The sequence below is a fragment of the Panthera tigris genome, chromosome E1 (genome assembly GCF_018350195.1).
Source record: "Panthera tigris isolate Pti1 chromosome E1, P.tigris_Pti1_mat1.1, whole genome shotgun sequence".
NCBI classification, from domain to species: domain Eukaryota; kingdom Metazoa; phylum Chordata; class Mammalia; order Carnivora; family Felidae; genus Panthera; species Panthera tigris.
The window spans coordinates 25,930,708-25,958,505 of record NC_056673.1 but is presented as its reverse complement, the minus strand read 5'-3'; the positions used below and the strand labels follow the sequence as shown (position 1 = coordinate 25,958,505).

The window sequence follows — 27,798 nt, the reverse complement described above, 5'->3', positions numbered from 1 at the left end:
TTAGGGTCTTTCCTCCAGCAGTCCTCCCTTAGCCCATGTCGAGGACCTGACTGGCCCTGACTGCCACAGCCAGGGAGGCTCCAGGCCTGTGGTGCCTCCAGAACTACCTGCTCTGGTAACAGGCAAGAAATTTGGAGAATAAATTTAAATCAGGCCCTACCCAAATTGCAGAGCAAATATTCTCCTCCTTCTTACCCCTGCACTGACTCTTCAATCAATTGCTCGTATCATCAAGGCAGGGGGTGCTGGAAGCAGAGACACATGGTCAGGCCCACAGGACTCTGCTCGGTGCTTGGAGAGGACCCTGACCCCAGCAACTCAGGGATAGACACCAATTGCAGCGTGATTTATTGGACAAGACGTGCACTTTTTGACAGGGTCTTGGTAACCACGGTTTCCTTCACTCAACAGTACAGGACCAGGGTAAAAGGGCTTACAGACAAAAAAGACAAATCCTTCCCATGAGCCAAAGGGGAAAGAAAAGAGGAAGGGGGGTGCTTCTCCTTCCTTCCTCCTTCCCTGATACTCTGGGCCTCAGTTTACCCTGTGCCAAAGGGAGGTTGGCCAAGGGAAACTGGGCAGTGCATATCATAGCCAGGAGTGGGCTAGAGCTGTCTGCTCAGGGTCAAAATGCCCAGGCGGGCCATCCACTCTCTCTCCTCCCAAGCCCCCTGTGGGTATGGTTAGAAAATACAAAAGCGGATCCAATGCAGGACATCATGTGCAGAGGAGGGGACGGAACTTCTGCAGAGTCTTTTTCAGCCACAGCCCCACTGATGGGGGACAGAGGTCAGAGTGTGCCAAGGTGCTTTGGAGAAGGGTCTCTTCTCCATCCAGGGAGGGTGGGTGGCTGTTGTCACTAAGCTTGGGGAAGGTGGTTGGTGAAAGAGGAGCAGAGACTGAAGGGTAGGACCAAGAGGGGGGCTTCTCCCCCTCCCCCCAGCAGGTGAGTGGGCCGGCCAGTCAGAAGCAGGTTGCTGGTACTACGGGAAGCCAGTAGGGAAGAGGCTGAGCGGCTGACTCTCGTTGGTAGGCAGTGGAGATCGGTAGCCATCAAAGTTTCTTGGGATGCTGCCGCTGGTGGAGCCTGAGCTGTTACTCAGAGTCTCGATGCTTCCCTCTCGCTGTAGTTCTGCAAGACAGAGGAGAGGACCAGGCCTGGTCAGAGTGGGTCTGGGGGGAGGGGCACACCCTGGGCCAGGCTGTCTGCCTGGAGGGGGATCTCCACCTGCTCCCCAGATGCACCAGGCAGCAGCTCAGGTCACAGGGAGCTCAGCCGAAGGAGGGAGAAGCTCCCTTGGCTAGCAGACTCCAGTTTTAGGCCACAGTCTTTCCCTCACTGTGGGAACCCCTTTGGGCCAGAAGTATGGCCACCCTGCTGATTTGTCTGGGCCACACTGCCATACACGGGACGTGTGCCCACACCTGCACACATACTCATGCTCAGCCAGCATGCTCCCCAATTCCGTAAGTGGCTCCGGTCCTGGATCTACTGGTTAGGCAGGAGAAAAGATAGACCACAGCAAGGACTGCAGCTTTCCTGCCTGATCTGTCCCTACCTCTCCTCCCTGGCCCTGCCTGTTACCCAGAGCTTCCACCCTGGCTTAGCAACTCACTTGCTCACATATTCTGACCCATCCAATCTGCCTGCTGGCCAGGCCTTGGCTCATCTTTGGCACCTCCTGGAAAGTGTCCTGTTTCCCTGCAGGAGGGAATGCCTGGTTTGAGAGGGGCCTATTCCAATGGAGGGAAGGTCCCTACTTGCCTGCAGTATCTCCTTCCTTCCTTCCTTCCTTCCTTCCTTCCTTCCTTCCTTCCTTCCTTCCTTCCTTCCTTCCTTCCTTCCTTCCTCTCTCTTATCCCTCAAGTGTCCTGGAGGCCCCTCAGAATGTACTTGCTCAGGGTTGCCCTGGGAAGTAGGCAGGGAGGCTCCAACCCCTTCTACTGCCCTTTCCCTGGCCCCAGCACAGCCATGCTGCCATCTTAGATAGGGCAACTGGCCCTATCTCATTGAGTGGTGGGCACCTTAACTGTCCCCACCGCCATCTCTTGACTTAAGATAGGGACTGGAGCAGGTGGGGTGGAAATAGATTTCTTTGCGTGCTGAATGAAAGGAAGAAGGAATTACACCTTGGTTTTTTTGCAAGAGGCTAGTTCCTATCCCCTTTCAGTCCCTCATAGTGGGCTCTGAGGTGCGGGCACACACATACCTGGGAAGACCCTGGGAGTCTACCCCAAGCCAAGATGCGGTGACCTGCAATTTCTCTTCTTCCAAGGTACACTTGCCTGGGACTGAGAGGATCTTAACCGTCCACCCCGGGAGCTCAGGATCCCAAAGCTGCCACTTGGAACAGGAAGGTGTGCTTGAATGTTATACTTGTCTGGTCTGGCTTGAGACCTTTATCTCCAGCTTGTACCTGCTCCCAGGCCCCCTGCCATCATACACACGCAGCACAGCTAGTTTTGGTTAGGGAATGAGTCATGGACTTTACTCTTGGGCTGGCCACCAGCAGCCATCCAGGCACTAACCACTGACTCCCACTCTTTATAGGTCACCCCAAAGCACAGAGGCTACCCTGCAGCCACCACAGAATGGGGTGGGAGAGTGTGCCTTCAGAGCAGGCACCTGTACCTGGGCGAGAGGGGCCATCAGGCTGCACAGACATGTCTGGGGCCCGGGTCCAGGCTGGAAGGGTGCACTGGACACTGGAACCTCTCAGCAGATAGGGGGCAGTGGAAGGAGGGGGCTGTGGGCCCGATGATGGTCCCAGTCTCCAAGACGCACTGGCTTCCCTGTTGGGCCAGGGGCCCTGGGATACATCAAGAGTTATCTACATATGGACAGAAAACAAGGCAGGTGACTACTGCATGAGCTCTGTCTTCCCTACTCGTTCTCTGGTCTCACCCTAACTTGGGAGTACAGACCATGTGCCAAGAGAGGGACAGGATGGGAAAGCAAAGAATAGACCCTGGAATTTCTGCATGGAAGTATCAGACTCCAAGAAAGCTTCCTTTGTTCCCTTCTTTGCCCACAAGCAAGCCAAGGAGCGTGTGGGGGATCTCTGAGGCCCCATTGGATTTCAGAGACCCTTGCCCTCATGCACAGCCATCGTGGCACTAGGGGGCGCTAACGGCAGGGCCAGGAGGGCAGGAGAGAGGAGCACCCGCAGTAGCAAGGAAAGCAGGGGCTTCCTTAGGATCTGGACACCAAGCCTAAGCAAGAAAGCCCCAGATGAAGGAGCAGGAATGGCCACTAGTATAGGGAAGGCTGGCCCCCTTCCAGAGCTGGGGGACAGGCCCAGAGCTCTTGATGCAAAGTTCTGACACATCCACGCTGCCAAGGAAACTGAGGAGACTGGAGCCCAGGACCAAGCACAGCACCCCCACTGCCTCTTGGCACTGGCCAAGGGCAACCCCCTCGGCAGCTCCAGGGGTCCCACTCACACCTCATCCCATCATGTGACAGTGCAGGGACCGTTGCCAAAGGGACTTATGAGTTTGCCATTCTGAGGGGGCCAGATGTAGCCTGACCTGCCTGGCTCCCACTTTCTCTTCACCAGTTAGGCCTGGGGTACGATGGTAGTGGGCAGGCTTCTCCCCTGCCCCCCGATCCCGGGTGGTCAAGCTCTGCCCAGTCGATCTCCTCCAGCCTCATCCCTCCTCTCCACTCACGCTGCCGCTGCCTGGTTAGGCCTGCACTTCCCACCTAGATAATTTCAAGAACTCCCTACTGGCCTCCTAACCTCCAGCACCCGCTGTCCATCCCACTTACCAAAGCCAGAATGGCTTGTCTACAGCACAAGCCTCATCTCGCTTTTTCTCTGCTTAAAAACCTTTATCACTCCCAATAGTCCTCAGGATAAGGCCTAAACTCAGCACTACAAAAATGACCTTTCATGACCTGCCCCTGAGACCCCACCTCACCAATGCCACTCATTATTGGATTTGAAGAACCAAAGTAATGAACTTGTGCAGTTTTGGGATCTCTCCAAGTTGCCTCAGGCCCCTGGGTCTGTGCTGTTGCAATTTCCTTTGACTGAAAAACCCTTCCCAGGCTCCCCAGGCCCCCAGAACACCTACTCATCTTCCAAAGGTTAGCACATGTGTCTACTCCTCCGTGAGCCTGTCCTGCTGTCCTGCAGAGCTGGCCAGGCCCCACTGTGCTCTGTACTTCCTTCTGCCCCAGGCCCTCTAACACTCTGTGCACCATCTGTTCACACTGTGTGTCCCCATCCATGGGGAAAGGCTCTCAGGGGCTGGGTCTGTGCCTTATCTCTGTATCCCTGATGCCAACCATTGGGCCTGGAAAAGAGTTGGTGCTCAGAAAACATTTCTTGAATGAATGATGTGGGAAGGGGAGTCAGGAGCTTCTTCTCAAGTACGGACTATCAGTGAAAGAACCAGAGCCAGGCTGGACCTGGGCACTTTTCCATACGCCTTCCGTCAACCCCCTTTTCTCTTCTCACTGAGACAGGGCAATGAGTGTGTGCGGAAGAGCAAGTGGAGGAGGGCTGCACACAGGTTCCCCCACCTTCGAGTTACCCCGGCCGCCCAGCCCTAGGAGCAAGCGGCAAATGGAAATGTGTGGCCTTACCTTCCTCCATCCCGAACACCTGCTTTGTTACTGTTGGGTTGCTCACGGACGCTGGGCTGTTGGCATTGTTTTTTTTTTCCTTTTTTTTTTCCCTTTTGAAAAGAAAAGCATTGAGGAATCTTTTTGGAAAAGATATGGACAACGATTGAGAAGTACACTGATCTCTGCAAGCAGGTGGAGGAGGAGTAAGGAGGTGTGGGGTGTCACGCTGGAAGGAGGGCAGGCTTGCAGCAAAGTCCTGCAGTCAAGGAGGGTAGTGACATGCACGTGTAGGGGGGTGAGGACCGGTCAGTCTTCAGGGTCCCAGATTTGGAACTGGTGTGACAGAGTGGAGACCCCCTTCAGCATGGGGGGGGGGTGGGGAGAGAGGAGCTGCACACAGAGCATGAGGGCAACTGTGGGAAGGGGAGAGAAGGGTGCCAGGAGATACCCCATGTGGGCAGGTTGCTAGAGGGAGAGGAGACAAAGGCAGGCTGCAGAGTTCTGGGGGACACCTCCAGACCTTTTGACTCAGGGGCCCAGCCTCTGGGCTGCTGCCCTCCTTCCCCATTCCCAAGTCCCCAGTTCTGGGCAGCTCTGCCGAAGTTGAGGTGAGCTTGTGGGGAGAGTCCACCAGCTACCTGCCAGGGCCGCAGAGGGGAGCTGCGGGCTCTGTCGAGCAGGGGTGGTGGTGGCTAAGAAATCACTCCCAGCAGCCTCTCTGCTTAGAAGAATGCAGATTCTGGCCAGTGGGAAAATGCCAGCCCTAAGAGAGGTTGCTCCCCTGGCCTCAAAGCACAGTAGGGGATGAGGAATAGTTCCCAGACCTGTTGCTGGACTGAGAGAGAAGATAACTTATTGTGCCCTCACATCCTCCAGCGACCCTGTGTGCCTGGGAGTTGGGTGGTTGTCTCCCCATCTTACAGACGGCAAAACCAAGGAAGAGTAGGAGGCCACCAGCTCTAGGTATACAGTCTCCCTGAGAGAGAACTGGTGCCGGTTTGGCCCCAGGATGGAGATGTTGGCAACTCCAGGCATCACCGACTGGGTCCCAATGCGCACCGCTGGCTGTGCCCACCCATTCCCATACTGGCTCTTATTGGAGAATGGGCCTGCTATCCACAGATGCCCCTTGATTCCATGACCAGGATGGGCAAGTCATGGGGGATAGGGGCACAATGGGATGAGCAGCAACTACAAGGGAGGTGCCTGGGCTCTCGCAAAATAAGTGAAGGAAAGGGAATGCTCAAGCCTCTTGTTGCTCCCATTCCACCTGGAGTCTGGCAAAATGCAAAGGTGTCAAAGGGGGCAGGGAGGTGGCTGCCCTTGTCAGAGAGAGCTACTCTGCTACCTGGGCATGTAGGCAAAGGAGACCTAGGGAGGAGTCACGGTTAGTCTGTGTGAGGAGGCAGGAGCCTGGCTGGCTGCAAATGTCGGCCCACTCGGGGTTGGGCCGTGCAGAATGAGGGAGTCTCTGTGGTAGTTCACTCCCTCATCCCACAGGAGGATACTGCAGCCCCTTTGCAAAGGTCCCCGCTAAATGCCATGGTCTTTGTTCCCCCATTCCCTGGGAGGGGGCAAAACACAGGACAGGTACTAGGTGAGACTTGCGGGGAGCTGGGGAAGCCCAGGTGGGCAGGGGATCCCAGTAGAAGGTTGGGAGTGAAGTCTCCCGACTTCAGGTCGAGAAGACAGTTGGGCTTTACCCTCTTCAGGCCTCTTCTAGGCAGGAGGGCAGTGGGTCAGTTGGCCAATCAGAGACTCTGAGGGAAGCCCCTGAGGCTTCTGGTAGGTGGGGGGTAATTGTGGAGAGCTCAAGGCTCAGGACTCAGAGGGAGACCTGTTTCTGGGATCCAGCAGGGTCAATGAGGGCAGTGCCGTGTGTGTGTGTGTGTGTGTGTGTGTGTGTGTGTGTGTGTGTGTGTTTGGGAAGAGGGTGCCTGGGACCCCTGGTTCAGCCTCCAGGCAGCCCTGGCACTTCCTCCACCACAAAAGCAGCAGCATCTACCAGTAGCCCCTCTGCTGTGCTCAGCAGCCAGCCCTATTCTGTACACCTAGAGCCTCACGATGCTGCTCATTAAAGGGATTAGCAGAGCACTTTTATTGGGCCCTGGCTGCAGCCACACAGCTCAGTCCTAAGCTAACCACCCAAGAGGCTGGTGGGAGTAGGATTAGACCTTAGGGCAGAGTCTTACCCTGCACCCACAGCCTATCCACTTCTGGCAGTGGGAGGGGACAAGGCTCCCCCCGCCGCCATCCCCACCCCACCCCCACCCCGCAGCCTCAGGGGCCTGAGAAGAGGGGAGGGGCAGTGTCTGGCCAGAGTGGGGAGGCAGTTTAGGGAAATGGTTAAGAGCACAGGCTCCGGCCTGCTGCCACCTGGGAGACTTTGGACAAGTTATTCAGCATCTCCTGTACCTCAGTTTCCTGTGCATGAGAACAACAATGTTTGTTTCATAGTGTGGTTGTAAGAATTTAATTAAATAATGCAATGCGGGTAGAGTGCATCACAAAGTGCTTAAAGCTTCCATCCAGCAAATGTGAGTTACTATTATTGTTGCAATTGTATTAGTGATTGTGACTGTCCACAGGATCCTCTGGGTCCCTCTCGTCTTCCCTCTCCAGCAGGTGCCTCTGCCAAACAGGGCCCTACCAGCTCGCCCTCCACTGGAGCTTGGGAAGGATTTTTTCTTTTTAATCAAGAAATGGCTCGCTGAGGAAGATGGCAGATATGTGTTTACACATTTCATTTCCCTCCTTGCCTCTTTGTAAATACCCTTTTCCAAGCTGGAAAATAAATTTCCAACCCTGCTGACATGCATTGATTTTTCCCTCCTGCGTCCACCTTCCCCTTCTTCCCTATCAGAAGGGCCTGTGGTTAAGCCCCTTGCCTGGGTTGGGCTCAGTGGCACCCCAGGGGCGTGGGTGGCCCCAGAACCCAGAACAGCCAGCCAAACTGCGCTATCCTGCCCACCGCCTGGCTCAGAGGAGGTCTGCAAACAGAAATATTCCAATCCCCTTCTTGGCTGGGAAGTGAGGTTGGGGTGGGCAGGAGGGGGTGGTGCTCTGACTGGGAAGTTAGAGATTTTCAGAACTTCTCTGGATGGGATATATGGAGAGGAGACCAGGGGACTACTGGACTGCTGCCAAGTTCAGCAGATGGATCCAAATGGGGTCTGCCTCAAGCAATCGACTTGGTCAGCCACGGCCTACCAACAGGCTGGGGACCAAGCAAACTGGGACTCAGAGAGAGAAGAGTTAAGCAGGTAGGGGTCTTGAATGCATCCTGTGGGGCTGAGCAGGACTGGCAGCCTCCTGATGGTGGAATCCAGAGAGATGACCCGGATGCCAACCAGGCAGCGGTGTAAGACAGCTTTGGGCTGCTTGTCTTACAACAGTCCTGGGTCTGGAAACTACTGCTCTCTCCTCCAGAGTGCGGCTGAGGGAGGCAGAGACAGAGAGGGAGTTGGTTACAAATGTTTCTAGAAACCCCAACAGCCCTGTCAGAGACTACTCTCTGGGTTGGAGCCAGCCTCAGCAGTGGCAATTTTGAGGAGGACGAAAGGGTAGCAGGTAAAGGAAGTGGCCTTGCTTTTCTCCACACTCAGAAATGCCCACCTTGGAGGCTGCTGCCTCCCCCATACCTTCCCTCTTCCCAGCCCTCTGCCAGGCCCACCCTGCCGTGTCGGGCTCCTCTCCTCCTCTGGCAACCCAACAGGCTGCAGGGCTGGCAGAGATGCCAAGAGACTGGCATGGACATCTTGGGAGGATGGGGCTGGGGGATACAGGTCACCCTCCCCTTTCCAGGTATGCTTGTAGAAGGAAGTAGGGCAGCTTCTTGAAGCTGAGGATGAAATGGCCCCTCCACATCCAGATAATAGGAGTCCTGGTTTGGGCTGATGGAATCTGGGAGTAGAGAAGAAACAGGGCTAATTCTGGCCTGGTTGCCTCCAGGCCTCACACCTATGCTGAGTGCAGAGCCCTGGCCCACTGATGTTACATACTTCTGGTGACCTGACTGCACACAGCCTGTGGGAAGGCAGGTGCGTCCTTCTTAGCTGGAGTCCTTTTCAACCCACAGGACTCCCACAAATGTGCTTTCTCTCCCCCTTGCCCAGTTCTCGTCCCTGATCCCTGCAGGTACTGAGGCCCAGAAAGCCGCAGAACAAGGCTAGGACCACATGGCCTGCTCTGCCCACCCCCCACCCCTCAGTTTCAAACAATGAGAGTAAATATCTGGTGCTTTTGGCTCAGGAGATTACAAACTATTTCCCTTAGCCACTGGGGCCATGCATGTGCCTAATAACCTTAGGGTTTTGGGTGCAGGAGACCTGAAGTCTAGGGAAGACCTCAGATCCTCCCAGGCATCCACTGGCTCCTGGAAGATTGTGGTCAGTTGTGGAAAGTTGTGGAAAGGATGATGGTTGAGGAGACTAGGCAAGCAGACAGCCTCCGTCAAGGAAAAATGGGGAAAAGGCACATCACCTTTCTTCCTCATTGCCCCTTCCCTCCAGTAGCCAAAGAGGAAGGTTACTCATGACAGCAGGCCAGTGTGGCATTAATATCATGACGTGGAAGCATAGAGGTAGCTAGATTCACAAACTCCTGGTGGGGCCAGTAGGCAGAGGGGGGTGGCAGGAGCTGAGCATGCTGGAATGTTGGGGAAGGGAGAATAAAAGTAGAAAGAGCGGGGGAGGGAGGCCTGAGGAATGAGGAAGACTCAGGAGGGAGGATCCATGTTCAAAAGACCAGTCTCTTACCACATCCTGTGCCCCCTCTCTCCATTGGAACTGGCTGTGTGTGTGTGTGTGTGTGTGTGTGTGTATTGGGAGAGTGGAGAACAGAGCATCTGAGTTCCAACAGAGCAGCTCATGGCCTGACCCCAGGTTCCTTCACAGCCTTTGAACAGCTCATGAGCTATGGCAGTACGTGGGGTATGAGCCAGAAGGTGTGCTGGTCTGGATGGGGGCTAGAGCCTTTCCCCAGGTCCCTCCAAATAATAGCCATGATGAGGCAACCAATCCCAGGTAGGGAAAGACTTGAACCAGAAATGCTGCCACACTCCAATCCCAGGAAACCCACATTACCTAAGCCTTCCTAAGTCTTGGCTTCAAAGCACAAGACAGCAGGATCCCCCACCCAGACCACCTGGACTAGCATCCCATGTTCAGGGACCCTCTCAGTACCACTATGTTACCATAACTTTAAATCCTGCCCTGTCACAACCTATTCTACATGGGGACAGCAAAGGCTGAGCGGACCTGGCTCATGTTTCCCTGTTTTTGAGGTATTTGGTAAATCTGGCTGAAGCCACACTCCGGGAACAGCTCTGCACTGAACCCCGCTATAGATGGCAGGAAGGAAGAGTAGGAGGCGGAGGGCTCACTCTTGCGCCAGTCCTGCCGCCCACGTGCTGAATGACCTGGGCGAGTCACTTCACTCCTTGTCTGCTTCAGCATCTGTCAGGGGGGTGGGGAGGGGCTGCTCTGGCAACCTCACTGGGTGTGTGAGGCTCTAAAGAGAAAGGAATGTGATGGGGCTCTCAGAAGGAGAACATTCACTGAACACGTGTAAGAGATCATTATTACTGCAGTGGTGTTTTGGCTGGAAAATCAGTGTTGCCATCTCTGGTGTTTCAGCAGGCTGAGACCCCTGGAGAAGGGCTCCCCATGCAAGAGGGCCTGGAAGAGCCTTTCTGGCTCCAGGTCACACACAATCTTGGGGGCCGAGCCTTGGTAGACGCCATCTAAGGTAGACTCAGGCCTGGGTAGTTCGGAGATGTGTCTTTGGTGGTAGAGAATGCCCCGCCAGGTGCTAGGACATGAGTTCTTTGTGTGTGTGTCTGCGTGTGGGGTAGGTGAGGGTGCTAATGAGGGCCCTGCAAACATGCCCACTCAGCATGGCTACCAGGACGACACAGCGCTTGGAAACTCTCTAGTGGAACCGGTGCTTGGTACCTAGCCTTGACCTGCCTATCACCTACAGTCCAGCCTTGAAGCTCAGGAGACCCCACCGAGCTCCCAGGCAGGGTGGTTCCCAAAGAGTAGCCCTCCAGGGCTAAGAGACAGCACAGGGGTCTGCAGACCACAGGAGAGACGCAGCTCCTTGAACCCTGCTGGCCTGAAGGGCCAGAGCCACATCTGGTTCTCATTCAAATGTCCAAACATAATTAAATTCTCTATGATGCAGCGGAAGAGTTTGGTAAGATGTGGCTTTCCCCCTTTCCATCAAGGTTAAGAAATCAGTCTCTCATCCCACCAGCCGGCCGACTCATTCTCCTCCCTGCCACTGGTCTGTCCCATTCTGCAAACCAGAGGTCTGTGCTCTGCTCTGATTTCTAGAGCTGAAGGGGCTGGGCCGGCAGGGGCTACACGAAGCCTCTCTCCCCCACTGGTCCACTTACCCACCTGAGACGATTAACAGCCGAGGCCAAAGCAGCAGGCTGGCAACTGAGAAAGTTAGTATGCTGTGGGCCGTGTAGGGGTGAGGAGGCAGCTGTCTACCCAGGCTATGCCAGGACACACCCCTGTCCTCTCACTGACTAGAGGCGAGGATCCCCCCTTTGTAGTTCCTCACAGTGGGAAGCTCTTGAGAGTCTCCAAAGTCTCTGGCTTGGCCCTCTAGTCCCTGTGTGGGAAATGGAGCTTCCCACCATCAGGCAGGGTGAGGCAATCCCCCTGTACCTCTTAACTCTCAACTTGCAGCCCAGGGACTGCGGCAAGGCGACACCCTGCCCCTGGCCCTCCTCCACACACAAAGGAGGGAGGCATGGGGAATGCTGGAGGAATGGAGAAGGCCACGAGCAGCGCTGAGCCCTCTCAAAGAATCCCTGGGATCTCCAGGTCTCCCAGGATTGCTGGTTGTTTCTGGCATGTTGAGGCTCTGAACAGGGTCCAAGGTGCAGTCCTCAGAGGTGGAAGGTGGCCTGCTCAACAGGAAGGAGGCCCACTAATCTGAGGATTCGATGCCTCTCCTAAGTCGCCTGTTCAGGACTTCCCTGAATTCAAGCAGAATTCCCCTAAACAGGCTGCCTTTTCTAGCTCCCCTTCCCAACCTGGTATCTTCTGTTTATGGCTTTTTTAGTTTTAGACTTAGGGATTTAAGACTTTCATGGTAATGGGTTCCACTCTACTTCCTCTGTGCCTATTTTTCTAATCTTTGTGGTATAGGCTTTACAAGAGTTTCTTTATAAGTTGGGATATTTTCCCTTTTGAAACAAGCTGTCCTGCAAGCTAATGACTTATAGTGGGTGTGCCCCAAAGACAAACAGGGGCTGGAAAGGGGATAACCAGGGTGGTGTAGGGGAGAATCTTCTAGATTAAACAGAGCTGTGTGGAGGGCTCTTTGAGACCCTGTGTCAGAGGGTCCTGTACTAGAGTCCTCACCATCATCTCTATCAGAGAACTAGGACCCTTTCAGGTTCATGTGGTGTTTCCATGCCAGAGAATGCTCATCCTGGGGACTGGTGCGCCTGTGCACACACGTACACACACACACACACACACACACACACACACACAATCCCAACATTGCTGACCTCTAAGTAGGAATAACTTTGTGTATCTTTTTCCAAATGGTAAACTTTCGTTTAGTAATGAATTTAATTAATTTCTTGGTGACTTTAGTGCCAAGGCCATGAGTCTGGTGCCTTCATATCAGTAGAGAAGGTTTTAAGGAAACTTAAGCCAGTTGTCCTAGGCCAAGCCTAGCAAAGAGAATGACAGTGGGGTCAAGATCCCTACTGTCCCAGCCTGCGCTCTGGCACCCACACTCCATGGCTGCGGGAGGAGCACGAGTCTCAGTTAATTGCTGTGGTGCCACCCGTCCAGATGAAAAAGCGGGGTGGATGCCGGGTCTGCCTTTGTGCTCTGTTCACAGACTGGCTGCTGGTGCCGGGGCTCTATTCATTATTCAATTCAGCTAGCTCAGACCAGCCTTTCCATTTGCTCCTCCAGGAGGAATAACAAATCTAGAAATGCAATTCCACTTTGGTGTATTAAGATATTGATTTGCCTGTCGAGTGGAAGTGCATTTGTTCTGTCAGCCCTCCTGTGGGCAGGGAAGGGTTAACCAAATGTTTATCACAAGGCTGGCTTCAGAGTTGAAAGTAATGTGATCAGTAATGAATTTTGTGTTACATTAGGTTGTATAAATGGACAGACAAGCGCAGACAACAAGTGGCCAGGAGTCGGGGCTAATCTAATGATGTAAAAATAGAGACAGCACCAATTATACTAGGGGCCAGCTCCAGGCTCCTGCAGGGACTGCAAATGAATAGGTACAAATCAAATTACTCACTAATAGACGCACTACAAGAGGGGCAGTCAATGGTAAATGCATTAGAGCCTAGTGACCTCTCTGCTCTGCACAGCAGAATCCGAAAATTTGACTTCCATCTTAAAAGTGGGGGGCTGGGAATGAGGGTCTCAAAGAAACTCTTGTTGGGTGAAGAACAGCAACTACTTCCCATCCCAAACCAGTCTGTTGCCAGAAGGTACCTCCTGTCTGTGCTGACCTCCTGCCCTTGTTTCAATGCCTCCTGAAGCCTGAGCACCAGGGGGTAAAGGGGCAACTTCTTGAGGGACAAAGCCTTGCACGTAGGCAAATACGGGAGGTTACATACCAACATACTTCACAGCCACGTGTCTCTCGGGGGTGGTGTTTTTTACTGCTACGTCAAGGGCTGTGTCTGTATTGAAAATAGAATATTTCTTTAAAGAGGATCACGAAATGGACCTTTGAGAGAGCAGCAAGAGCTGAAACCAAAGAGAGTAGGTATCAGAATCTGGTTTGACCATTGAGAGCTCTGCAGGGGGTGTTTGTGGTCTGTTCCAAGGAAGAACACATGCAGGCTTTTACCTATATCTCTCACGAGCCTAAACCTCTGCCATCCTTCCTTCTATTCCTCCTGCCCAGTGCTGCCTACCGAGTGCCCACATTCCTGCCTGCTGCACGGCCCTGGGGGCAGGAAAAGATGTGGAGGTAAACCCAGCACTTTGGGTGGCCCCTCAAGGATTCTTCCTCCTCTCGGGGTCCACGGAGGTAGAACCAGGCCTGAAGTTCAAAGCTGCTTGGCAGTGTGGCTGGACTGCTGAGAGAAGGATCATGGAGAACACGCTCAAAGTCCCGAACTGTACACTCATATTCAGCTTTCCGTGGCTTAGGGATGAACAAAGTGTGAAATCAAAGAATCTCCAAGCCTTCCGAGGACCCAGCCAGGCCCAGATGTAAGCAGGACCCCGGCAGGCTTAGCCCGCACTCTCCCAACCCACCTCTGAGGCCAGCACCAACGTACACATCAAAGTGGAGACGGCATGCTGGTCCCGGCCAACTGGACCCCAGAGAGGATGGGAACATGCCAGTAGAATGAGCACAGGGAGGACACAGAATGGAAAAAGTGACCCTACACAAATGAAAAACCTGGGTGTCGATTCTTCCCAAACCTAATTAAGCACACAGAGGAGTGGAATTGCAAGCTATCAAGCTATACTAAATAAGATGTTGGGGGAATTGGGGGAGGTCTGTGAAGCCTGGTGCTGGAGGATTCTGGCAGCAAACTAAAAAATTTATGCTTATGCAGTAGGCCCCGCAGGTGCCTGGGGGTAGGGTTGGGGTTCAAAGAGAAGTGGGCAAGGAGAAATCACCAAATGTCAGAGGTTAGACCACTCATTCTGGTACAGGTACTTGGAAATGTCTCATTCTGTTCAGTTCAATCAGATTGGCATGGCTTGGCCTTCTTGGTATAGTGAGGATCTGGATTCCGAAAGGGTCAGAGGGTCATTTCCAACTGTTATTTTTTGTGTGTTTGTGTGTATGTGTGTCTCTCCTCTGTTACCAGCCATCAAACATGGGGGGTGGTCCGTATACCTCAGACCATCTTCTGAGGAGGCAGAGGCAGGAGCAGAGGGAAAGATGGGTACTTAACGATCCATGACTGTGTTCAACTTTGTTTAGATCTCACACCTCACAGAGAGGTCAATGGTTAAAGGTGAATTCTCTGGCAGAGGAGGAAGAACAGAGAGAAATACTCCCTTTTGTTAACCATTTACCTATGTTAATGTCTCCAGAGGAGGGCCTTCATCTGGGGGCGCAGCCGCCCTTCCCCACCCGCTTGTCCAGGCCTGTACATTTTCCACAGGGACTCCCGCCTCCAAGTTGGGGGCAATCCTGGAAAGGGGACTCTAAAGGTTCACCAAAGAAGCCACACTGGCACTTCCTCCTTGTTGATAGGAATCAGTGTGCTTTGGTTAAAGAATTCAAAGTAGACTTTGGGCAACTGAAAAATGCGCAGGGAAGCTTCTCAGCCCTAAGCTCCCATTATAGTTCTGCCTCTGCCTTGGACTTCTAGCAGTCTTGGGAGGAGAAGGAAGAGGGGACAGAGAGAAGGAGGAGAGAGGGAGAAAGGGAAGAATGGAGATGGGGGGGGAGAGAGAGAGAGACAGAGAGAGAGAGAGAGAAAGAAAGAAAGAAAAGAAGGAAGGAAGGAAGGAAGGAAGGAAGGAAGGAAGGAAGGAAGGAAGAAGCTGTCTACCTAGAATCAGATTTGATGACTGGCCAGAAACTAACAAGTATGTCTTAAACACAGTAATTTTTCCCACTGCTCTGGCTGGCTTTCATTTACCTCTTAGGAGCCATAAAAACCCATGCAGTCATTCAACAAACATTCACTGGGGCTCAGCTTGGCTCCTGTCCCAGTGCTGGATGCTGGGCAATGAGGAGGTTGGTGGTTACAGGTAACAAATATGAATCAGACTCAGTCCAAGGAACCAGAATTAGGTTAAGACAAGCAGTATGGGCAGTATGGCTGAGGGAGCTGAAGGGACCACCAGAGCTGAGCCTTCCCCCAGTGGCACATAGAAGGAAATCAGACACTGCTAGTTAAAGGGAAAGGCAACATACACTACTTGTCCAGGGCCAAGTGTCCAGTGAGTAGGTGGTTCAGAAGTTCAGAGGAGAAAGGGCATTTGGCTGCATAGTTAGGGAGGGCTTCACAGAGGGGTGAGATCGGAGTTTGGTCTAAAAAAGTGACTGGGCAGAGAGGGAGGGTGGAGGGTACTCTAACAGCTGAGTGAGCAGCACATGTGTGGCAGATGATGGGATGGTTTTGACAGGTGAGCTTGTTTGCACGAAGGTGGTGGTGGTGAAGAAATACGAATAAGGGGTTACTGTGAGCAAGCAAGGGGGAGATCAGGTTGGAAAGGAAGGTGAGGAAGTACGGTAAGACTTGAAATCTCACAGAAAGGAGCCGAGGCTGGAATGTGGGCCCTGGGCACTTTGCAAACAGGGAGACAGGAAGACAGAGCAGGCCCTGAAGGTGAGAGACCCCTTCCTCTTCTGGGGATCCCCTCTTATTCTGAGTAAAGGGTCGGGGGTCACTGAAATACCCTCTGACCAAGTGAGACTGATGGGATCTTAAATTCCTCCTAGTTATCTCTTTTTTTTTTTCTTTCCCTTCCCTGTTCTCCTCTCCTCTCCTCTCCTCTCCTCTCCTCTCCTCTCCTCTCCTCTCCTCTCCTCTCCTCTCCTCTCCTCTCCTCTCCTCTCCTCTCCTCTCCTCTCCTCTCCCCTCCTCTCCCCTCCCCTCCCCTCCCCTCCCCTCCCCTCCCCTCCCCTCCCCTCCCCTCCCCTCCCCTCCCTTTCCCTCCCCTCCCCTCTCCTCCCTCCCTCCCTCCCTCTCTCTGTCTCTTTGAATTCTTGGGCAGTGTGAGCACAGTCTCATTATTTAATGTTCCTGGGCCTTAATTCACTTCTTGTGAGGTTGCAGCTGATGCTTCTAAACCTCGGCCTTGCTTACTTTGTGGACGAGGTGAATGCATGGCATACAATGGAAACAATTTCAACAGACCTGTTTCTCTAGATCTCCTGAGTCAAGTTTATACAAAGTTACTTCTGTTTTGTGTAGATTCCAATTTCACAAATCTTTCTCATGAACAACTTTTATCATTTGCATACACATGTGCAACCTTATTTCCAGTTCTCTAACCATGACTAAAATAACCCTTGCCCAATATTGTTACCCATGGAGAACAGAAGCACGCCCAGTCAGCTGATGGGTCACTAAAGGGCCCCCATTATCTTTACCTGGGGTAGAAATAAACATTCACAGTTGCAGGTGGGGGTGGGTTTGGAACCACTACTTGTGTGTGAAATCCCAGACAGAGAGTCACAGGTAGGACCCACAGGTGTGGGAGATCCAACCCAACCTTCAACTGCAGGCAAGGGTGTAGGCACATCTGTCCAGGACTGCAGCACCACCACCCGGTCTCAGAGGCCCTCCCTCCACCCTCGGAACAATGTCCTCTGTCCAGGAAACCCCTGTAAGGAGGTTTGGTCTGAACACCAAGAACACCATAACCATGGTTGCCCCTGAGAATGCTATTGTCCATGGGAAAGACCCTTAATGAAATAACTATTCTAACACCAGAGTGAAGAAAACTCAGCTCAGCTAATTGCACTACTTTATAGAGGCTGGGCTTCCAGCACTTCCTTGACGTCTCATTTTGAGCCTATATCTTTTAGTTATGATCTGACTTCAAATCTTTAATCTTTCCTCTCTTGTGAGTTGGAGAGACGAACGTCTACCTGGTGGTATTGGTGATTTATGTGGCTAGCATAGAGTCTGGAACACCGAGGCCATTTGGGAGGTGTGGCTGTTAACTGTTGAGAGGAGGAAGTGAGACGCCATACACAAAGTGCTCAGTACAGCAGTCCAGCGGCCAGGACCCAACACACATGGAGGGCAAACATTTACCGCATTTACTGGTTTCCCTCGCCCATGGGACTAGAGAAGAATGGGAAAGAAACTTGCCCAAGGTCACAGGCTTCCCCCATTCCTTGATGAGAGTTTCTAAATGCCACTGAAAAGAAAAAAAAAATTATTCCCAATGGCAGTAGTTGGACTCTCAGATTTGGCCTTTCCTACCAGTGGAAAATAGCTAGGGACAGGCAATCTGCCACCGAACTGAGGCACAGATAGCAATACCAACAATGCCACCACTGCCGGAGCCACCTGCCACCCCCAGTCCCAATGGCTGCTTCCTGCCACCCTCAGCAAGGGTGCTCGTGGCCTGCCGATGGCACTAGGCTCTATGTCTGGGTGCTCCTATGTCTCTGGGGACTTACTCTTTTCTCCCCACCCTCAACAGTCATGGCATCTGTTCATCCTGCTCTTCACATCCTAGAAAGACCACAGCCTATGGGCAGGGGACCAGTCTAGACTTCTGTTTGGTCCAGCTCTGTAAGGTGGGCCCCAGTGGGCAGGTGGGGATAGGAGCCAGAGAGGAACACCCCCACAGTTCACTGTTGCCTCCTCTGGAGCTTTCACCTCTCTGAGGGTAGGAACCATGCCTTACCTCTTCCCCACAGTGCCCAGCCTAGTGTGGAGAAACCAGCAGGTGTCTATAGAGAGCCTGCCTGTCCACTGCAACCATGGAAGAAGGTGCAGGCCCACCAAGGAGGTCGTTGAGAGAGACACAAGAAGCATTTTGTAAATGCACTGTAACGGGAGAAAAATTCCAGGGCCCAATTAGGTAAAGCAAAGGAAAGGACCTAAGCAACTGGCTAAGTTACCTGGATGAAAGTACTTGCCTGAGAGTAGGAGCGTCTAAAGGATAACAGAAGTAATTCACTGCCCCATGCCCGCAATTGTGGTCTGCCGATGGCACCCTGATCATGTGGCACCCTGAGGTGGGACAGGGCTAATAGGGCCCCCACTGGAAATGCAGCCTTAGCATGAAACTGTTCTCAGCTGTCAGCAGTGGGGCGAGCAGGAGTTTCAAGACCCATTGGAAAAGCTAATCCTAGAGGAAGGATAGAAGGGCCAATGCTCTGGGTTATTTGTTGTGGGGTACATAACCGGTCAACTCCATTAACAATGGCTAACATTAATTATTTACATTAATTTCTATAGTCCTGAAATGAAAGATGGTTATTAGCATGAGGGTGCACATGTGCACACATGTGTACACACACAAACACACACACACACACACACATACACAGTGCTCTTAGTTCCTCTTTTGTAAAACATAGGTGATCATCAGGTATTTGTTGATTAACTTACTGAAACTTTCTTCTGACCATTGAAAAACTGTGTACAGGGGCGCCTGGGTGGCTCAGTCGGTTAAGCGTCCGACTTCGGCTCAGGTCATGATCTCACGGTCCGTGAGTTCGAGCCCCGTGTCAGACTCTGTGCTGACAGCTCAGAGCCTGGAGCCCATTTCAGATTCTGTGTCTCCCTGTCTCTCTGCCCCTCCCCTGTTCATGCTCTGTCTCTCTCTGTCTCAAAAATAAATAAAAGTTAAAAAAAACAACTGTGTACAATGTTCAAAATGTGCTTTTCATGTAAGAAGGAAAAAAAGGCAAAGCCCTTTAAATAAGTAAAAGTAATTTCTAACAAATCTTTGGAAGAGCTTTTGCTGAAAATAATCCTAGAGCCTTTTCTGCTGAGTAATTAATATACATATAGGAGAACTCAGAGGATTTGGCAGAATATACTAGTGCATTGGTTTCCAAGCTATAGATGGAAATTCATTGATGTATTGTGAAGTCCGTTTAGTAGGTCATGACCACATTCTTAAAAAAAACAAAAGAAAATAGAAAGTACTAGAATGCATTGCTTATAATATTGTTTTGTGAAAGCTTTGCATGTTTGGTAAGGAAGTAAATGTATGTACAGAAGGTAAGAGGCAAAGACTGAGCCTACAGTGTGATCCTCTAAAGTAACTGTTTCTGGACTAGAACAGAATTCACTGAAGACACGGTAGACAGAAAGAGATGGAGCCTCCTTCCTACCTTTAGTGCTGTGATAGTATAGGAGAGTGAAACAGTGTTCCCAGGACTGCAGGAAGCCACAGTCAGGGGGAAGAGACAGTCCCTCTTGACCTTGAGAGCTGACTTAGTGAGCTCTTGAGGGTCAACAGCAGCAAAAGGAGGCTGCCTGCAAACAGAGACGTGTCAAGCTGATCAGGACTTGTGAATGAGGCCTGGGGCTTTTGCTATTGGACGTGGGAGAGAGCAAAGAAGAAAGACAAGGTTTAGCTAAAGATGGAAAGAGTTAAAGTCTAAAGAGAAAATTCACTTAATATGTATCCAGGTGTTTATTAAGATTTTTTTGGTATTAAGTTACCTAGACTCAAAACAATTGGAGTACGTACATGTTTTGCTTATTTTAAAAATTCTATTTTTCTAGAAGAGGCAATATTGAAAGGAATGTCTGCTAAGCAGGAATTAGGTTATTTTGAGGGGGGGTGATAGAGAGAGAAGGGGATGTGGGAGACGGCATTCCGGGCAGGAGGAGAAGTATGTGCAAGGGCCTGGCAGGCAGAGAGAGCATGTGTGCTTGGGGACCCTCCAGGGAGTCCAGCTTGGCTGGAGCTTGCGCAGAGCAACAGGAGAGGGGTCTGGAGAGAGGGCAGTGACTGGTCATGAAGGGCTTTGTATGCAGTGATATGGGGTGGTCCTGGAGAAGGACAGGGTTGGGGGAGAGGAGTTCAGGAATTGGACATGTGGAAATGTCAGTAGGTGGCTGGATAAATGGTTCTGGAGTTCAAGAGAGAAAGCCAACTTGGAGATTATTTGGAGACAGTCAGTTTGTGGATAGCATCTGAGGCCCCAGAAGCAGAGGAGACTGCCTTGTACTGAGTGAGGGAGAAGGAAGAGGGCCAAGATAGTGCCTTGAGAAATACACTTAAGGCCAACAGAGAAGGAAAACCCAGAAAGGGGACTGAGAAGTAGTCAGAGGCAGAAGTAAAACTGGGAGAGTGTGGTAGAACAGGAGCCACAGGAAAGCCTCTCAAGATCGCAGGGCCAGGCTCACAGGCCAGTGTTGAGGTAAAGTGGTGACCAGTGGTGACTGTAGGGAGAATAGCTGTTGTGGTTGGGCAATTCTGCAGGCAGGGGGAGCATGAGGTGGTCACAGTATGGTTAGGGTCTGGGTGCATGAAAGCAAGAGATTCTTCCCTCCCTCCCTTTTCTTTTCTTTTTTTTTTTTTTAAGTCAAGAGATTTCTTGAACAATGACCACTATTTTCTCACTGAGAGTGAGAGACAAGATGGTGGGGCTAAGAGAGTTGAGGAGAATGGGGGAGTTTGAAATACTATCCATGCAGAAGGAAAGAGACTGATTTCAAAATGATGGACTGAGGCGGGCACCTGGGTGGCTCAGTTGATTGAGCATCCGACTTCAGCTCAGGTCATGATCTCATGGCTCATGGGTTTGAGTCCTGCGTTGGGATCTGTTCTGATAGCTCAGAGCCTGGAGCCTGCTTCAGATTCTGTGTCTCCCTCTCTCTCTCTCTCTGCCCCTCCCCAGCTCATGCTCTGTCTCTCTCTCAAAAATAAATAAACATTAAAAAAAAAAAAAGATGGACTGAGGAGCACCAGGGTGGCTCAGTTGGTTGAACATCCAACTTCAGCTCAGGTCATGATCTTGCACTTTGTGAGTTCAAGCCCCGCATCGGGCTCTATGCTGACAGCTCAGAGCCTGGCTCCTGCTTCAGATTCTATGTCTCCCTCTCTCTCTGCCCCTCCCCTACTCATGTTCGCTCTCTCTCTCTCTCTCAAAAATAATAAACATAAAAAAATGATGGACTGATCATATGCACTGTATGAAATAAACAGTAAAAATGGAGGGAAAATATAAAAAATAGAACAAACTCTTAGAGGGACCAGAAATCTGTGGAGTTGTCAGGAGAATGAAACCGGAACAGAAGCCACAGCAGCAGAACTGCTCACATCTAGGTTGAATGTAGAATTCATTCATTCGGTAAATAGTTACTGCATGTCTACTGTGTGCCAGACACTGTTCTAGGTGCTGGTTTCTGCTGAGCACCAACTGAGAATAAGAGGAGGAGCACTAGAAAAACAGAGAAGGCCTCCCATGGCTCACTGGAGAGTAGGAGCCAGAAATTTGTAGAGGTGCTAATCTGAACAATCTGTGATTCTTCTTCAGCAACGTAAGGGTAAGAGCGGAGTTGGACTGACCTTGATTTGGAGTTTTGCTGAATGGGGACAATGGAAGGGTTATAGGGACAAGGGGTGTGATGATATTGCAAGACAGCAACTCAGCCAGTTATTTTAGGGCGGATTTGCAGATCACACGTCTGACCTAATTAGACTAATTGGTCAGCAGACCTCATGGAGGACAGAACTAACACCTGCCTCATAGGTTATCCATGTTTTAAAACAGACCTTCTCAAACATGCATAGAGCTCTTGTTTAAAATGCAGGTGTTGACTCAGCAGGGCTGGGTGGGGCCTGAGTCTACGCATTTCTAACCAGCTCCCCAGGTATAGATGGTTCGAAGACCACTCTTTGAACAGGAAGGCTTTAAAAGGTTTTGCTTTACTTTTGGGGACAATTAATTTGCCCACGGTACAGCTTGCCAGTGGGGTGCTGGAGCCAGCTGACTGTTACACGTTCAGGAATTCAGCTAGCCTACTGACACCGTGTTGATAGTGTGAAATTGGCCATAATGTGAGTTTTTATACTACAGAAATGTTCAAATGCTACAAAGCGGGGCTTTCCTGCTTCCCTTTGGAGGACTGGTTGTGAAACAATTCCCAGCAGGTCACTAGCTAAGCCTGTATAATAGGCATGCTATAGGATGGGTTTCGGTGCTGGGGGTCACAGGGCATGTTCCATTCATACCTTGATAAAGAGGCCATCGGTCGTGGTTGCTATACTATACAAAGTGCCTGCTGGAAGGCTTTACAGGACTGATCATCTCGGGTGCCTCAGAGTACCTAACACAGGCAAATACTTAATGTCACCTTATCTGTATATCCGATGAGCCACTGAGAGAAGCAAGATTGTGGGAAAAGAGAGAGGGAAAGGCTGCTATGGCAAAGGGTGGCTTGTTGGAAATTCTCCCCGGTCACACCGTACTTCCTAGGCTCTTTCTGGGTGTGCTGGGCTGCCCTTCCAAGGCCCTGGGCTCAACCACCAAGCTGATACTTCATCTGGAGTTGCAAAATGTGAAAAGTGATTCTCGGCAAAGGCAGGGGGAAACAAGCTAATTTCCATAATATCTGCTTTGCTTATTGACCATTAAAATAGAGGCAGATTAAAAAAAATTGATACATTTAATATGATCAAAGAAAACCAAATGAATCCCTTTTGGTGATGGTTTGGGGAGGAAAATGAAATCCCTCTGCCCAAAAAGGGCATCTCCTATTTTCTGACCGGTGGGTCATGCAGTTTTAATTTCCTCTCTCGTTTCTTTTCTTCCTTTTTTTTTTTTTTTTTTTTTTATTTCACAAACCTGCTTAAGGCTACAAAGACTCTCCTGAATCCCTCAGCTGTCTAGCAGATGAATTGCTGCCAGTTTTGTTCAGGTTACTGTTTGTGCCAGGCTGAAGTTCCCCAGCTCTGGCCGAACGCACCTTTAGAACTGCTGGCTGGCTGGTGCTGAGGGGCCCCAAGCGGTGTCTGAGGAGGGCTGCCCTGGAGCTGCTCCCTGCAAGGGTGGCTCCCAGGGAGTGAGTCTGGTGACGCCAGGCCCTGGTTTACATAGCAGGGGCTGGCAGGAGGGAAGGTGGTGCTACAAGGAGGTTCAGAAAGGGAAAAGCCCTCCTCCCTTTCACCGGCTTCCAAGGAAAAAGGGGTCGGAGCCCCCGCAGATGGCACAGCCGTGCCTCACCTCCAGATGCAGGTAGAACAATGGCACAACGGGCTGCTATCCACAAACCGGAGGGCTGGATGTCGGGGTGGAGTGCTGGTGTGCACACGTGTGTGCATGCGTGTGCGCGACGGAATGGGACATGGCTTGTTGCCACTTCCGAGATCCACACCTCCTCTCTTTCCAGGGAAGAAGTGGATGTGGAAGGGGGCTGGCCCTCAGAGACAGCTGTCTCCTACAGCCTGGTAAAGTACTTCTCTATCTCCAGACAAAGACCTTCTTTCCCCTTCGTGCCTCCACTCTGTGCATTTGCCAGTCAGTGCACAAGCACTGTGGGCAGGCCCAGAGCTGGTGCTGTGCAGGTGGAGATGGGAGTGCTTTGGTCTCTCTCCTCTCCATGCAGGAGCAGGAGAACTGAATGGGAGGGAAGAAGAGAGGGAAAGGCTCAAATGCCAACTATCTGAGGGAGAGGGAGGAGCCGCATGGAAATGAGAAGAAGTGTGATGACGTCAGGCATTTCAAGACCTGCCAAAAATGCTTTGACTCTGATTCCTGTCCCACGGTTGTAAGTTTCTCCTGGCTGGGATCCTCTTTCCAGGTAGGCATGTGGAGCAGGGCGGAAACGTTGGCGGTCAAGAGTAACAGTCTTGAGAGGCCTCGGGCAAGCAAGAGCAGGAGGGCCCACAGCCAGGATCTGCATGACCCAGTAGGAAGTTCCTGTTGACCTCAGGGTGTGGGGAAGAGGCCTGTTGTGCAGTCTTTCTCTTGGGCCTAAACGTGGGCCAGAGCAGGCATTAGCAGCACTGATATCTAGAATGAGGAGGCGCTTTGGAAAAAAGGAGAGGCAGGCTGTATTGTAATTGTGTGGAGATGCAAGAATTGTGGTCTTTCCTAACTGCATGTTGTATACGTGTGTGCGTGCACACATGTGTGGGTGTGTGCACGTGTATGCCTGCTGCTGGGACAGGGCTCACCCATCTTCGAAAGATGCTCTTCTGACTGCTCTCTGGTGTGAGAAGCTGCCCTGGGCCCCAGCTCCTGGGCCCTCTCACAGGCAAGAGTGCGAGGGCAAAGGCAGCATAAGAAGAAGCAGTCTGGGAGCTTAAACCAGCCTTGCCTACTTCATGTTTGCTCTCTCCAGGTCAGCAGGCCCCCCTGATACTTGCTAATCTATGAAGCCTCAGGCATGACAGAACGTGTCCTGCCTTCACACTCAGTGTCTTAGGGCTGCTGAAAACTTGGGGACTCCATGGTTGTCCCTTCCCCTGGAGAAGATGTCCTTCGGGGAGCCACACATACAATACAGTTGTGTTCATGACAGCATGTTTTAGGTACTCTTCCATGTAGGAGGAGTCAGTTCCACTGGGAACTCCTTTACACAAGGCTTTCCTGATACCAGAAACTTCAAAAACAATGGCAATCAGAGTGCTAACTAAAGAAACACATGGTTAAAACAAACACATACCCTCTCTTGCCAGAGAAAGTCTACACCAACATGTGCCAGTCACGCCCAAGTCAGGCTGGAAGTGTGAGGCCACCTTTACCTGTTCCAGATCCCACAACGTCCCGGCTTGGTGACTCTGCCATGGCATCGGCGAGCCGCTCCCGCAGGCCTTCCTCTGTATGCTCCATGGAGGACATGTGCCGTAGCCCGAAGCCCTCGGGCCAGCTCCCACACACCTCTAGCAGGGTCACGCTCCGGTCAAAGGTACCTGTGGCACACATGGGACATCTGACATTGAGTTCGTGCTTTCAGAGAGCGGACTGTTCTTCTGGCTGCCCACCACCAGCTCCCCTCCCCACCCAGGGCCCATTTCAGCTCCTCTACAAGCTGGATGGAGGAGAGAACACCATGAAACATGTGTAGGGCAGAATGAGGCAGCTCATGCCAGTGGATCAGAGAGTGTAGACATTCAGAAAAAGACCTTCACATCACTGGGCTAGTGGTTTTTAAAATGTTCCCTTAGGGGGACCCCTGGGTGGCTCAGTTAGTTAAGAGTCGACTTTGGCTCAAGTCATGATCTTGTGGTTCTTGAGTTTGAGCTCTGCGTCCAGCTCTGTGCTGACAGCTCAGAGCCTGGAGCCTGTTTCAGATTCTGTGTTTCCCTCTCTCTCTGACTCCCCCACTCGCGTTCTGTCTCTCTCTCTCTTTCTCAAAAATAAATAAAAACATTAAAAGTTTTTGAAAAAATGTTTCCTTAGGGGCTACAGGGGTCCTCTGAAGTCTTCAGGGACTGCTTCAGAGACAGGTCAAGAGCAGAGAACCTCCTTGCCAAGTTCAACCACAACACCTCTACTTTTCTTTGACATAATAGGGCTTCCCTTAACAGTTCACTTTTTTTTAATGTTTATTTTTGAAAGAGAGAGAGAGAGAGTCCATGAGTGGGGGAGGAGGAGGGGAGAGGGGGACAGAGGATCTGAAGCAGGCTCTGTGTTGACAGGCTGACAGCAAAGAGCATGACGTGGGGCTCGAACCCATGAACTGCGAGATTATGACCTGAGCCAAAGTCAGATGCTCAACTGACTGAGCCCCCCATGCACCCCCCACCACAGTTCATTTTAAAGAGGGGTTACATAGCTTAAAAATTTTGTTAAAGCTTTCTAAACCACTATATTCTATAACTTATGCACAATCTCCTCATTTGACATTTGAGAATCAGAGAAGTAATGGCCCAAGATCCAACAGCAAGTTTGTGACACACTTGGTTCAAGGACTTAGATCACCTGATGCCTCAATCCAGAATTCATTCTACTCTACTGCATATAGTCTCCTGGCTGCCCAAGGACATATGTACAACTGGGGCACCACTTGGGGGATGCCAGTTGGGTGACAGAATCTTCAGCAAAAATCTTTCCTTAATCTGAAGCTGCTCTCCAATTCCAAAAAGTACATGGTGCTCTGTTCAGTGCTGAGATTAGACTTTACATGCACGATCACTTCAAAGTCGAAATTTAAGTTATTATACTCTATTATACAGCAAGTCTTCTGTGAAAGCTTATTTCATCTACTCTCTCTTGGAAGGAGATTATCGTCATGCTCTGTTGCTTTAAGCACATACCATTTTCCCAGTGATTAGGTAACTGAATCCACTGCATTTATTGGGCTTGGTTCCTGCCAGCACCAGGAAGATGGGGAAAAAATGCAAATGCCAATGTTTCCTAAAGTTAAAAGTACGCACAACACACACTTTTTATCAGGCCTTGCTTCTCCTCTTTGATCAGCCGTCAGAAACTATCTTTCCTAGGCGGTCAGGACTGGGCAGCGTCAGCACACACTCTCTACCAATGACAGGTGGTAATAGAGAGGGTGCGAGCCCCGGCCCCGGCAGGCGGCCCTGCCTCTGATAATGGCCAAAGCATTGAGGTGATAACCGTTAGTAAACACTCCGACAGCCGGTGACTCCATACATCAGCAAAGAGGGCCAGATAATCCCGAGCTCTTCTGACCAGACAAAGGCCCTTGGCCAGCCGGCTGGGATTTATATGTGTGGCAAGGGTCACTACTGGCTCCTGAATGTCATCAGCCAAGTTTGGCTTTGATTTATCTCTTGCCTAATTGTTGGGTAGATTTCTGGTGCTGGGAGAATGGGAGACATCTATAAATGTATCTCCCCAAGAAGAGGCCCACCTTGGGACGGGGTTGCTGGGAATCGGCTTGTCAGGTAGGACCCAGGAATGGGGAGCTGCCCTGTACCACCCTCTCTCCCCATCAAGTAGGGTCAGGATGGATCTGGAGAGCCAGGCACTGGTAGTGGGGGTAGGGTGCTCCGAGTGTCAGCCCTCCAAGGGCCTGAACTGTGCAGTCATGCCTTGGCAGTGCCAAGCCCAGAGCCAACACCAGACCAGCATTAGCAACAACTTAAAGGTGCCCAGTCCCTAAAGACACACGGGGACTGATGACAGAAGCTAAGATTTTGATTCCCCTCCCCGCTCACAAAGTCATGTTAGGCCAGTCCCTCTATCTCCTTTTCCCATCTCTGAAGGAGAACTAACAACCCTGCCTTGAAGGAATGAAAGGTGAAGCAAGGTTCCTGCCAGGAGCCTGTGTTCCCCTCTAGTGCTGCCCCGCTCTTAACTGACAACAGCAAGGGCTACAGCATCATTGTTTCTCCAAAGACTCTGCCTGGGACATGTACGCCTAGTGATTTCCAGCTGAGGGAATTAATAATAAAACACGGACACTCCTGCTCCTTGTACTCTCAGGGCTGGGGCGGGGGCGGCTTTCTTATGGGCAGACATGTCTCAGAGCCTGTCTCAGGAATGGGGAATGCCCTTTCCTTTTGTCACTTCCCAAGAGCAGCGTGCCTGCCTTTAGAAAGGCACTCAGTCAGCGTTCGTACACGCTACTCTTAGAGGTCAGGGCGGCCAAGCATATAGCAGGGCCAAGAGGAGAAGAAAACAAAATAAGTCAGCAAGATGTTACAGCAAGAAAGGTTCAGGTAAGAGGGTGGGCCTGGACTGTGACAGATGGCAAAGGCCAGAGGAGCAGTAGCGTTTGAGGGACAAAACAACAGCACACAGGAGGAAAGAAGCATGCGCTGGTGGAGAATGGAAACAGATCTGGACCTAAATGTAGGCTCTAACACATTTCTTCTGATCCTCTGAAA

The 27,798-nt window shown here is 51.4% G+C and overlaps 1 protein-coding gene across 8 annotated transcripts in view; it reads right to left on the bottom strand.

Moving 5' to 3' along the window:
• Positions 1–331: 331 nt before the first annotated feature.
• Positions 332–27,798, bottom strand: part of BCAS3 (BCAS3 microtubule associated cell migration factor) — a 614,170-nt gene continuing 586,703 nt past the window's right edge. For 6 of the 8 annotated variants that reach the window (XM_042966194.1, XM_042966193.1, XM_042966192.1 and 3 more), the window contains 2 exons: positions 24,736–24,903; positions 332–1,132 (listed from right to left, as the gene is read on the bottom strand). In XM_042966194.1, the coding sequence (XP_042822128.1) occupies positions 984–1,132; positions 24,736–24,903 (317 nt within the window). In that variant the 3' untranslated portion in view covers positions 332–983. Of the gene's footprint in view, positions 1,133–4,594; positions 4,687–13,196; positions 13,263–24,735; positions 24,904–27,798 lie in introns of all 8 variants that reach the window. The other 2 variants (XM_042966195.1, XM_042966196.1) reach the window with 2 other exon arrangements.